At 41.2% G+C, this 13,869-nt stretch overlaps 1 protein-coding gene across 1 annotated transcript in view; it reads right to left on the reverse strand.

The window, feature by feature from the left end:
- The window catches only part of ITGA11 (integrin subunit alpha 11), a 197,392-nt gene that overhangs the window by 48,207 nt on the left and 135,316 nt on the right, over positions 1–13,869 (reverse strand). The window contains exons 10-11 of the mRNA XM_027851835.1: positions 11,803–11,873; positions 712–856 (exon numbers count right to left, since the gene is read on the reverse strand). Coding sequence (XP_027707636.1) covers positions 712–856; positions 11,803–11,873 — 216 coding nt within the window. The remainder of the gene's footprint in view (positions 1–711; positions 857–11,802; positions 11,874–13,869) is intronic.

A 13,869-nucleotide genomic window follows, 5' to 3' on the forward strand; every position in this document is an offset into this window, starting at 1 on the left:
AACAAGCAAAGACTAACTAAAAATGGGTATACATATAGCTGTATCTTGATCATTCAGGGTAATGGATGTGTGGTTGGAAAAAAAAAGAGGCACAGATGATGTAAAACAATTGATGACATCAAATCACATATACTTAGTTTCAGATTACAGACACCCTGAAACTGACATGTTGACTTCTAACCCCTACCTTGCTCAGCTCTGCTGATAAGAATGAGGTCTTAGAAAACTGGATAATTTGTTCTTAAATAATTGAGTTGATGAAGTACTATGTCACAGCTAAAAAATTTAATGGGGGCTAATGCCAGGTGCAAGGAAGAACAATTAGGAAATTCACTAATTGTGTTTCTGCTTGTCTTTATTTTCACAAAGCACTTCATTAGAAGTCATTTCTGCCTTGACTGTGGTGATGAGTCAAAGAAACTACATAATTCTTGGATTTTACACCAAGGAAACAAACTCATGAGATGCTTTATGTGCAAAAATTTCTGATGAGGACAAAATACTTTAAACAGTTGACTTTCAAAATAAAAATGGAAAGAGAAGCAGAGTTTGTTCTTTCCTGACGTGTACTTTAGCTTACGTAAAGGCTCTGTATTACCAGTGTGTTACAATTGGTTCAAAGGCAATGAAAGGGCTCTGGTTTCCTTAGTAACCCATAAATAACGGTCTCCCACCTTTCCCCAAATGCCCATTTCTATTTCACGACCTTACCCAGGTATGCCCCATGGTTCTTCAGCTCTTCAGGGAATTCCTTTAGATATGACTCTCGGTGAGGAATGACTTTTCCACCACTGGTCTCCTTTAGCACAGCTCCATTCCAGTCATATGCACCAACTGCTCCCAGCAAAATCCCATCCTAGGCAGGAAGAAAGGGGAACCCAAAACAATCCATGTCATTCCTAGAGAGAAAGTCTCTGCATAAAAGGAGATGGTACTGCTAGTGTCTCCATCTCATTTTTTTTTTTATCCCTAACCCTTATTTCTGGTCATTAATTGAATGGATGTCATCTTCTTGCCCTGCCCTGTGACATTAAATAAAGGTGACCCTAGTAACTGAATTTTAGGAAGCAGTATTAGTAAAGAGCAGCCTCCAAAGCCACATACAAATTCTGATCCCTGGCCAACTGCAAAATTTCAAGACCCAAGTTCAAAACTCACTGCCTCCAGGAGGTCTTCCCCTGCTGTTACCTACCTTTATGACCTTGGACAGATCGCTTAAACTCTCTGGGCCTCAGTTTCCTCCCTTGAAAAATGAGGTTGGACTGAATGGCCATCCAAGATACCTTCCCCTCTCTAGACCTCTGATCTTGCAATCTCATAATTGCCATTGTCTTACACACGGAATGAACACCCCCTTTAGCAGTTATAAATACAGTCTGTATATCTTCATCTTTTGTTTTGTTACTATTCCTAACATTTTTGTCTGCTTTTTTCCCCCCTAGGCCGATGGCAAGCTCCCTGAGGGCAGGGGTTGCTATGCCTTCCAAAGTTTGGAAGTGAAAACTTCTATTTCTGCACATCAATGTTTTGGTCCACTCTCTATTTCAACGACTTAGGCAGTGAGATTAGATTTTGGTTTCTCACAGAAGAGTTTCTATGCAGGGCTGTGGAGATAAGGGTGAATGTATAACCTAGAGTAAATCACACGGTAACCTTACTTCCTTCAATTTTTTTTGGATTCAAATGAAATCAGAAAACAGAAAGTGCAACTTCCAAGGGGAAATGATGTCATAATAAGGCATTAGGGAAGACACTGACATTAATATAACTAGGAAACTCAATTAGTACAGATTGGCACCTGCTTTGCTACTTGTGGTTTTAATGAGCTGTGTGGGGCATTGACGTTAAGTGACCTGCCCAGGGTCATGTACCCAGTATGTGTCAGAGTTGGGACTCAAAGCCAGGTCTTTATCACTCTGAGACCAGCTCTCTGACCACTTAGCCACAATGCCTCTCATGGCAGATGCATTTTCTCAACCCTTCTCTAGGGCCAAATTTATTGAATTTGAACTATATAATTTAATATAAAATTATTTTCTCAGGGTCAAAAAACAGAATTTGAACCTAGAGCCTCTGACTCTAAATCCAGGGATTTTTCCCACTATAGCAACATCTTCTCCATAACAACAAAGAGCCCTTGCCTTTGGAGGTGGTGATGGGGGTGGCAGTTTCCCCATCCATTATCTAGTTTTGTCCTTATAACAATCCCATGAGGTATTTAAGTCAGGAAGTATTCTCGCCATTTGACAGATAAGAAAACTGAGATTCAGGGAAGTTTAGAAACTAACCCATAGTTATACAGTGTCAGAATGTGTCCTGGCAACTAGGTGACTTCGTTCTGGTGCTTTATTACTCTTGCTTTCTGTGTTCAGGAATATTCAATGCTCTCTCAAGATTCTGTAAAGTTTCTCAGCCAGGTTACAGCTGATTACAGGTTACAGATTAATGGAAGGTCATCACATCCTCCAAGGCAAGTAGGGTAAAACTGGGTAGGAAGAGAAAGTTCCTAAAGTTCTCTACCACCAGATGGATCCTATTCTCCGTTTTCCATCTGAAACTCTTTGGGAGGTATCCATCAAAGTCGGTTTCACCCATCTTTGCCCACTGAGTGAGAGGATGCAACTGTGGAGCAGTCTGCTTTGCTTTAGAGAGATGCCTTTGAAGATACATTCTTGGCTCGATGAATACCTCTATGAGCCTTGCAGCACATCCTGAAGAAGGACTGATTCAAACCAGGAGCTTGCGATCCAACTGGGACCTCCACTCTCCCCAGGCCTTGGGAGGTTTGGGAGTTCCATCTGAAAATGTTGGCAGCTTGTAGGGGTCTGGCAACACTGGTTTAGTGTCTCTTTGGCAACAGGAACAGAGCCAGCCTTGCTGCTAATTCTGTGATTGCAAAGGCTAGGAAAGGCCCTCCTATGGCCAAAAATACCTCCCCTACCTCTGGCTGACATTCCAACCTTCACATGCTATTATTTTAGCTTAAGACTTTGATCTCCACTAAAATACAAATCCTTCTTGAGGGGTGAACACTTTAAGTTGTTATCAGTTATTGACATGTTTGAGCAACTGAGTTCATTTTATTTTAGAGTAAGGATCCTTAATTTTTGTGGGTCATGGACTCCTGTCAGTGGGGTGAAACCTATGGACCCTTTCTCAGAATATCGTTCTCAAATGCATAAAATAAAATAAATAGGATTATAAAGGAAACAGATTACATTGAAATATAGTTATTTACATTAAAAAAAAAAAACAACTTCAAAGACCCTAGTTCAGAGCTCCTGCACAAGAGGGAGCTGTGAATGGGAGAGGATCAGGACTCTGAGCCAGAGGATAGGGGGTACCACCACCATGGGTGTTAGGAGATAGGAGGTCAATAAAAACAAAGTCCCTTGACTTCACAATTTTATCTGAGCCAAGGAGGCACATGTGTTTTGTTTAGAAAAATAAGATGGGGAGTGGCTGGTGACTGGGTCTTGATAAATGAAGTCAGGAGTGTCAACACATTTAACATATCCATCCTTTGCCATCTGGGAATCCAAGGTTTTCAGCTGCTTCCTGATTGAGGCCACTCTCACTTTCCTCCTCCTCTCCCAATGAGGCCAAGAAATTCTGGTTGGGTAGCCTTTCCCAGGAGAGTTCTTCTTATGACTGAACATGAGAAAAGTCAACATGAGAAAGTTGTTTGGTTGATTTGTTGACAGACCAAGAGTACTGGGACTTGGTTCCCTTATCTGTCTCAGAGAGGGGTAGAGAGAGAGGATGTGTACTTCTAATGAGACCTCTGGCCCCCAGCTATTTTGCTGATAATTGGGTTAACTGTCTTGTCAATGAGATGGAAGTGGAGAGGCAGAGGTAGGGGATTTTCTTTGGGGGTGTGTCTAAATCTCTAATCTTGGCATTAAAAAATGTGCTCTGGTTGTGCCCAATCAAACAAATACCTTTACTGAGCACTTACTAGATGACTGGACATTCTCATAGGTGTGTTGGGAGTGATAAAATGTGTTGGGGGGTGATCAAAGAGAAGTCTCCTGCTTTCAAGTTGAGATCAAAGGGAATGAGGGCTGTGTCCACCTTGTCCTCAAGTTGGGGTCAAAGAGAGCCAAAGGAAGTGAGGGCTGTGTCCTGCAGCAAGGCAGTCAGATGACATCTGTCCTGCGGTTCAGAATTCTGGAAGGTTGAGTCACTGGTCTTGCTCTGTGCACATGGGATCATGGGGCCATAGGACTGAGTTTTAGATCAGAACTTAGAGACCACCCAGTTCACTCTCTCACCTTATTTTATAGGAATTTAAGGTCTAGAGAGGTTAGATGACTAGTTCAAGGTCACACAGGTGGGAAATACCAGAATGGAAATTCAATCTCAGTTCCTTTGATCTAAATGTATTTCTTTTCCTTCCAGCTCTATTGGCTACCTATAGAATGATTCGATGGGTGCAGGAAGGGCCCCCTCCCCGCTTCCACTGGCCTTCCCCAGTGCTTGAAATACCACCAATAACACTTTTTTAGAGCAAGGCTATTGTGTCTCGGAAAGACATTTTCCAAAACAAAAAATGTGCCTTCTAGGAAGGAATAATATATTAACCATTTGTCAAGATTAATTTATCAGAAAAAAATGATAGCTATGGAGCAGAGAACAGAACCATGAAGGAATGGGACATAGGATAAATAAATTTTTATGGGCTTGTATAAGGATGAGGAGTTGCCCTAGCTCACCCAAGACCTCTCTCCTAGAGGGCTGGAGTTAGGGGGTGATGGATGGTGTATAGATTTTTGGGAACAAGGAGAAATTGTGCATAAGTGTACTGCTAGATTGTTTGAAGTCCTGGAAGTTGTAGCAATTAAGGTAATGGCATATGTATCAAATTTGCAGATGGCATGAAGCTGGGAGGAATATCTAACACATTGGATAATTAAGCCACAATTCAAAATGATCTTGACAGGCAAGAATATGGAGTTAATTCCAATAAAATGAAGTCTATTAAGGATAAATGGAAAATCCTATGCTTGGAATAAAAAATAAACTCCACATGTACCAGGATAATAATAATTGACATCTACTCAGCACATTATGAATACATATTCTCATCTGATCCTCATCACCTCAAGATAGGTATTACAGGTATTATTATCATCATTTTGGGAGGAGAAAACTCAGGCTTGATATTTCAGTCAATTTTAAATCATTTCCAACTCTTTGTCCAACCCCATTTGGGGTTTTCTTGGCAAAGATACTGGGATGGTTTGCCATTTCCTTTTCCAGGTCATTTTACAGATGAGGAAATGGAGGCAAATAGGGTTAAGTGACTTGCCCAGGGTTATACATCTAGTAAGTATCTAGTAAACACCTAGCTGCCCAGGAAACTGAGACATAGAGAGGTTAAGTGATTTTCACTGTGTCACAAAGCTGCACATGTGAGAAGCATTAAGAAGGGCAGCTAGGTGGCACAGTGCATAGAGCACTGGCCTGGGAATTTCTGGAGTTCAAATTCAGCTTCAGACATTTACTTGTTGTGTGACCCTAGGCAAATCACATCCCCTGTTTGCCTCAGTTCCTCATCTGTAAAATGGGGACTCACTAGAGAAGGAAATGGCAAACCACTCTAGTATCTTTGCCAAGAAAATCCAAATGGGGTCATGAAGAGTCAGATTCAGTTGAAAAAAATGACTGATTGGCTGGCTCATCGTGGATAATTAATCTAATAAGACCAAAAAAGTAGTTTGGGTCCAAGATGTGAAGAGTTTTAAATGATAAACCAGAGGGATTAGTTTGAATAAGATAGTATTTAAGGTTCTTTTCATTTGTAATATTCTATCAGTTACTGATTCCAATAGGAGAGGTTAAGGGGGTGGTAGTGTATGTGTTGCAATTTGGCCGTTAGCTGTGAAGCTATTAAATAATTTCCCTTTAACCACGAGCTTAACTTAGACTCAACTATGTTTACCCACCCATGATGTGGTGTCCATAAATCTCTGTTATGACACAAACTCATGAGGAGAAGGAAGTTTGTTTTATGAGGATGGATTTTGTCCCAGATGCTAATGATTAATTGGTTGGGAAAAGGATCATTATTCTAAACAAGCTGATGATTAGGTCAGTTTCAGCCCATACAAAGATGCATCATTGCCTTCCACATAAATGTGAAAAAGGCAAAACTTTGGAGCCCTCCAATTTCCAGATCATCACAGCACCTCTTCTCTTCTTCCAGTTCCCATTCTGATTTCATGCCTGCTAGTACCTGCTGAGGTAAATGGAATGAGGTCTTTCAATCACACTTCTCTCACCTTTTCTCTAGGAGCACTTGAATTTTACTAAAGAATTCCTGAAGACCAAAAAAGCTTCAGTTCCATGATGGTGGAATGATAGGCAGCAGGGGCTAATATTTGGGGCAGGGCCCCTGATAGGACCTAGCACCTTTCAAATGCCATATCTTTGTGTGACGTGCATTTCTGGGCATGGTCAGTATGGAAATTTGTTTTGTGTGACTATATTTGTTACAAAGGTTTTGTTTTCCTTCTTCCAGTTTGAGGGTATCCATCTCAAACTGGGAGGGAGAAAAAATAAATGCTCCTTAGTAGAGAAAACAAAATAGAATAAAAGTTTAAAAATAAATAAACAAACGTCCTGGTATGAATAGGACTTAGGTACCAGGACTTGCCTATCTTTGTTCCTTGTTTCAAAGATGGTCAATGACATCACGGGGTGATGTCTTGACTTGGCCTGAATTAGATTTAAGTGAGGCAGAGTTGTGCAAAGTCATCAGCTTCACTTTATCTTCCAGAGTCATCCGTGTCCAGTGGCAAAATAAAAGTCAAGATGACTGGTGGTGGCCTGGGATGCAGTTGATGGCCTTGGCCTCTTTGATGTCTGACCAAGCTCTAAGCACGCCACAGTACCTGCTTCAGCCATCATGGCCATTGGAACAAATTGGTCTCATCTGTCCGTCCTGCTGGGGGAAGTCTTCATGTGCTTGGGGTAGACATCCCCTTAGTTCATCGATGAGTTTGAGGCCTATCATCAACATGGTTTAGCCCATCTGCTGAGAGTTTTCAAGGGTGTGGTTGCTAAGTCTGCTACAGCTTCTTGGAGCCACAGGTGAAAAGGTGGACACCAAAGGTGAATGAGCAGCCCTGAAAAGGGCTGGGCAAGCCCTTACACCAGAGGTGCTACATCTTGCCTGTTGTAATTGTGAGGCAGAAGAGGCTTTAATCTACTTCCTACCCTCCTATTTCTCCTCCCACCTTAACCCCATCCCCCTCATTCTGACCTTACCCCCAGCTAGGTGGTGAAGTAGCTACAACACTGAACCTGAGGTCTAGTAGGCCTAGGTTCAAATCCAGCCTAGACACGGGTAGTGGGGCAAGTCACTCAACCTCTGTCTGCCTCAGTTTCCTCATCTATTAAGTGGGGATGATAGTAGCACCTACCTCCCAGGGTTGTTGTGAGGAACAAATGAGCTAATATTTCTAAAGTGCTTTGCAAGTCTTAAGTTTTGACTGCCACAACACTCCATCCCCTATCTTCATGTCTTTGCACAGGCTGGCTGTTATGCCAGGAATGCATTCTCACTTTATCTCTGCTCAAGTGACCATTTTCAGCATTTTGCTTTCCTCCATTCTCCTCTGTGCCCCCCCACCCCCCCGCTAGTGCCTTTCCAAGATTACCTTGTATCTATTTTGAATATTTTTCTGTTTGTATACGCTATTCCTCCTGGCCTGATTATAAGCATCTTAAAGCAATAATTTCCTATTGTTTTTGTATTTCTAGCACCTAGCACAGTCTCTGGCTCTTAATATATACTTGTTGGTTGATTGATTATGTCAGTTGATATACAGTATCTTTGATGTATGAACATCCTGATTTTACTTGAATAGTTCTAGTGGGAAACAGCTTACTACAGTACAAGGTGACCCGAATAATTGGGTATTGGATATGCTGGCTCCTGGTGATTACCATGTTATTTTCCCAAATGCTTACAAACTATTTGTTTAATATTCTGTTCCAGAATTATATTAGAGATTGATGTCAACATTGAATGTAATTTAAAGGATCAACTTTTTCTCCTTTTTGAAAATTGGGACTTTTCCCCTCCTATTTTGAGTAACTTCTCAAAGATTAACAACAGTAGACTTGAGCTCATAAAAAGATTTACAAGCAGGGCCTCTGACATTGTAAATTCTCTGAGATGTAAATTCCTTCAGAGGTCTGAGATTCAATTCCCCTGAAAATGGAAACTTAAAGTCATTCAAAGTGGCTTGAGGACAACTTACTATTCTCTCTTCTATCTTGGGCTACAATTTCTTCTTTGTGTCATTCCCTACTTTTATTTATAGTTTGAAGACTACTCTTGTTGGACAAAATGGAATAAAAATAGGAGGTGAGTAGTTCTACCTTCTCTCTATAGATTGTAAGCTTCTTGAGGGCAGGAGTATTTTGCCCTTTTTCTATCCTCTGCGTTTGTCTGCACATTGTCGTATAGTAGGTGCTCGATAAATATTTATTGATTGATTAAAAGAAACAGTTTTTATGAAAGTGCTTTGTAATGAATAAGGTACTGTACAAATATAAGGTATGTCTCGTTTGCATTATAATTCCAACCACCTCTCTATCGGCCGTTCCTGTTGCTCCTCCCATAGGGAAATAGGTCTCTTTTTTTTTATCATACTTAGTATTATTTAAGAGCTGTTTGGGCTCTAGTCAGGTTCCAAATAGAAGCATTTTCTGAATCCTTTAGTTCATTTCCAGGAATTCATTTCAAGAGTCCATCTCTCAATCACTTCCAACGAAGATGGGAGCTGTTGGCTCAGCCAGAGGATAGATATGTTCAGGCTCATATTTTCCCTCTGGCCAGAGCCAAAAGCCTAGATTTCCCACTGGTCTGTCTAGTTTCTTTTCTTGGGTTACTAGGCCAAGTGGATATTTGAGAAGCTGACATTCTGGTGTTAGGGAAGGCATTTAAAGAGCAGACAGAATAGTTGGTTGCTTATGTGGTACAATTTGAGGGGTGCTAAAAATATCTTCTCCAAGACAATGCCAGAAACTGTACATCTTTAGAGCTTCATTCTAGGGGCTTTGGAAGCCTCTCTCCCCTTAAAAGAATTAAAGATTGAGAGTTTGAGAGAGAAGTGAAAATGCACTTCTGTTCTTTCAAGTCCTTATGAGCTACTGCTGGGAATTGCTCAGAACCTCTGAAGGAAAACTGCAGTGGATTCCATAGCATCCTCAATACAAGAACCCAAAGCCTTGTAAGCAGATGATTGGGGGAAAAGGTGAACCAAGAACACCAAGAAGATACTTTATCCAGGAGGACCTTTGATATGGTGGTTTGTGGGGATGGGATATTAGGAGGAAGAAGAGAGTCAGGGCTATAAAGGAGCAAAGCCTGGCACCATCGAACACTCTACACCGCCGGCCATTAAGTTTGATCCTCTTGGTTTAGGAGGATTTAAGAACAAAAGTGGTTTGGGTAGTAGTGGCTTGACTTCAACATTATACTTGTTTAGTCTTCTCAAAGAGCACTGGACTCAGAGACAAGACACCCAAGTCCTAATCCCGGCTCTGCCAGGAACTTTCTCCGTGCTGCTGAGCAAGTCACTTGACTTCTCTTAGTCTTAGTTTCCTCATCTGTAAAATAAGGATAATACTTGGTCCTACCCCAAAAGGGTATATAAATCTGAAAGCTTCTTGAGGGCAGGGACCATTTCACTTTTATATTTTTCTTCCCAATTCTTAGTATAGTGCTTGGCACATAGTAAGTGCTTAATAAATACCTTTCACTCATTCATTCATCTATCTATTCATTAAATCAGATATGAAAGTATTTTGAAAAAATTCAACGCAATGTATAGCCTATATCAAATTTCATGCTGTCTTGGGGAGTGGGGAGGGGAGAGGGGGAGAAAAAAATTTGGAACTCAAAATCTTATAAAAGTGAATGTTGAAAACTGTCTTTGTATGTAATTGAAAAAAATAAAATACTATTAAGTGGGGGGGGAATTTTGATGCAAACCTAATGTATTATTATTTTTAGAGGTCAGCTCAATTTACATTTTTCCTGATTCAGTGGACAAAATCACGGAAGCATTTTGGATATGGGAGAAAACCTGGGAATGCACTGTATCTTTGGTCATCTGCCCACTGAGTTCTGTGCATTACAGACTTTCCCTCTCTGCAGTTTAGAAATTCCTACTCTGATCTCACTTGAAATAATGGCAAAAGCCCAACTTCTACAATTTCAGGCACTGCTGAATGGTGCTGTGTCAAGTCAAAAGACTTTGGTTCTGCCTCTAGCATATCATGTGACCTTTGGGAAGTTACTTAAAATTCTCAAACCTAAGTTCGAGGAGCATCTGTTAAAGGGAACAATAATTAGTGCCCTAAATACTTTGTGAGGATCAGATGAGATGATATTTATAAAATGTTTAGCACAGTGCCTGGCACATAGCAGGCACCATGTAAATGCTAGCTATTCTCCTCATCACTCCACTTTATATCTGCTGCTTTGCTTGCTCTCAACTCCACAGAACGATTCCCCTCCAAGGTTAAGCTCATCACTTCTAATCTCACCACTGACTCAAGCCTTCACTGATACCACCTTCTTCAGACCTCCTCTCCCCTCTGTTAGAATGGCTGGAGGTGGAGTATGAAATTCCTCCCAATGCCTTCCTTTATAGGGGGCAGAAACTGGACCCTCAGCTCACTCCACTTTGCATTTGCTGCTCTGCCTGGTTTCAGCTTCATGGAACAAGATGCCTCCTGGCTGGGTATCCCCTGGTGTCCCATTTCCCCTCCCACTTTCCTGCTTCCTTCACCCCCATTAGATTATAAACACCTTGAGGGCAAGAATTGTCTTTTTGTTAGTTGTATCCATAGCAGTTAGTGCAGTGCCTGGCACATAGTAGGCACTTAATAAATATTTATTGGATTAGATCATCATCAGGAAAGGTAGTATAGCGTAATTGTTAGAAAACCGACCTCAGAAGTCTTGGGTTTCAGGTCCTGCCTCTGACCTACACTGGCTATATAACCCAGGGCAAGTCATTTAACTCCCTAATGCTTGCCAAGACAACTCTGTAAGACTAAAAGTTGTAGAATAGTTGCTGATATGCATTGGTAGAGGACATTTCCTATGTGATTGAAATCATAAATCTAGACCATCACCACCAAAAAATACCTCACAGAGTTATCATAAGAATCAAATGAGAGAATGCATGTGAAAATATTTTTAAATGAACAGAGCATTGTTTTAATGTAAGCTATTATAACTCCTCTGAAAAATGATAGACTATACCCATAGTATGGGGCACAAGAACAAAGACAGAATATGCCCAAAGCATGTGCACATGGAGCCCACATAGGGATGCACACACAGTGTACCTACATAGGTGTATGTGGAATAACTGGGGACCCAAAGGACACACACATATGGCTCACAGACACGTACACAGAGTAGGTACCAGTGTAGAAGGTTACATTTAGAGTTGGAAAGGAAATTCCAGATTGTTTAGTATAAGTCCATTGATTTTAAAATGAGGAAACTGAGGCTCAGGGAAGGGATTTTTACTTAAGATCACAGAGGTTGTATAGCATACCTGGAATTTGAACCCAGGTGTATTGACTCCATATCCAGTGGGGTTTTTTTTTTAACCCCTTTGCATCAAGTGTCATCTGCAACTTATCCAGTGGCTCCTGAGTATCACCAGTTTCCTGATGGAAGGTGGGGTGAGGGAATGGGGAAGGGAGACCCAGAGGAACTAAAAATAGAGAAAATCAGACACTTAGAGGGATATTTCAAGCCCTTACCTCCACTACATGTGAGGAAAATCCCGTCTGTGACATTTCTAGTCCAAAGGATGTTTCGTTCTTGTTGGTTCCTAAAGCAGAAGAAGGATTAGGACGTTAGGCCTGGAGTAAGCAGACCTGGTCTACTGCTATGTAACTTCCATAGGAGATGTTTCTAAGGCTTGGGGGTTTGTCTAAGCAGTCCTAAGAACACTAACACATGGAGAGAATATAAATCTGGATGAGGGCAGGGGGTGGGTTGAGTGTGTAGGGGTGTCAGCTGGAAATCTTAGTTCATGAAAATACCTAAGAGGAGAAAAATGAGAAAGCTCACTGTACAGAGCCTCAGTCTCTTTGGACTGTCCCTTTTATAGGCACACTGAGACCTCAGACTTCTTCCGTTGTTTACATCCATTAGGCCATTTCCCAGTCCAGGAGCCTTCTGTGGCCTGCAGAACTGAATCAGTTCATCAGTCAACAATCATTTATGAAGAGCTCACTATGTGTCAGGCACTGTGCTAAGTGCTTTGGATACAAAGAAAGGGAAAAAAAAACATGGCCCCCGTTCTCAAGGAACTCATATTCTAATGGGTAGCAACATGGAGATAACTACGTGCAGCATAAATGGAAGGTAAGCTCAGAGGGGAGAGACTAAGAGTGGGGGCCAGGGGCCAGGACCAGGAAAAGGGAAAGGCTTCCTGCTAAAGCCAAGGTTTGAGTTCAGTCTCAAAGAAGACGGAAGCTAGGACTAGGAGGTGAGAAGGGACAGCATTCCAAGCATGGCGGATGGTCAGCTCAAATGTGTGGAGATTGGAGATGAGAAACACCAGTGGAAGCCAGTTTAGCTAATGGTAGAATATGTGGAGGGGAATCCAATGTAAGAAGACTCAAAACGCTGGAAGGGGTTAGGTTGTTAAGACTTTTAAATGCCACACATAGGATTTTATATTTGATCCTGAAAGCAATAAGGAGCCATTGGTATTAAATGAATTGGGGGTGACATAATTGAGCCTGAATGTTAGGAAAATCTCTGGCATCTGAATGGAGGATGGATTGGAGTGGGCAGAGACTTGAGTCAGGGGGACAAATTAGAAGTCAGTCAATAAACATTTATTAAGCACCTACTATGTACCAGGCACTAGGCTTAATTCTGGGGCTACAAAGAGAGGCAACAATAGTCCAGGTGAGAGGTGATGATGACACACAAGGGTGGTGGCTGTGTGAGTGGAGAGAAAGGGTCATATATGAGAGATGTGAAAATTAAAAATGATAAAATTTGACAACAGTTTGGACATGAATCAAATCTAGATCAAGTTGCCTGTTTCAATTTACCTCTTCAACTTTATCTCCCACTGCTGTCCTAAGTACCTTTAGATTATGAGCTCTTGAGGACAGGGGCTATCTTTTGCCTTTTTTATATTCCCAGCATTTGGCACAGTGCCTGGTACATAGTAGGTGCTTAATAAATGTATATTGATTGACTGGTATCTTGTCTCCTCCAAAGCACCTAACAGTGGTAGTCATAGGAGATGTTCCGTAATGGGGACAGAATTGAATTGAATTATAAAAACATTTTTTTTTTTTTTGCTACTTAGTTTGTCCTGGCAGCTCAAGGCAGCCTCTTCCAAGAAGTCTTCTCTGAAGGACTCAGATCCTTCAATTAGTCAGCCTGCTCCAGGCCCTGCCCTGCTTTTCCCTAGGTTTTACAACATCCCTGATGGGTGGTTATCCTGTGTTCCCTTTTATGGTGACTCCAGGCATTATTTCATTGGTGTCTCCTAAGGGGCATTTTATCTAATTATTCCATTGGCAACCTTTAGCCCAGTCAAGGTTCCTCCCTGTTCCTCCCCAGTTTAGTCCTTTATAAAATGGAGACAGTAGTACTTGTCTTATTTGTGTCAGGGGACTGATACTTGGGAAGATCTGCTGAGATAAGGACTGTACAATATTTTTCTCAATGAATAAGTGTAATAAAAATGCAAGGATTATCATTCTCTTTCCCTCAGTTATTTAGACTCAGTTTCCACATATACAAATTTTGTTTATATTTATAATTATAATTTATAATTATATTTATATTTATAATTA

Source organism: Vombatus ursinus, unplaced genomic scaffold, assembly GCF_900497805.2.
Source record: "Vombatus ursinus unplaced genomic scaffold, bare-nosed wombat genome assembly UNPS02009205.1, whole genome shotgun sequence".
Lineage (NCBI taxonomy): Eukaryota > Metazoa > Chordata > Mammalia > Diprotodontia > Vombatidae > Vombatus > Vombatus ursinus.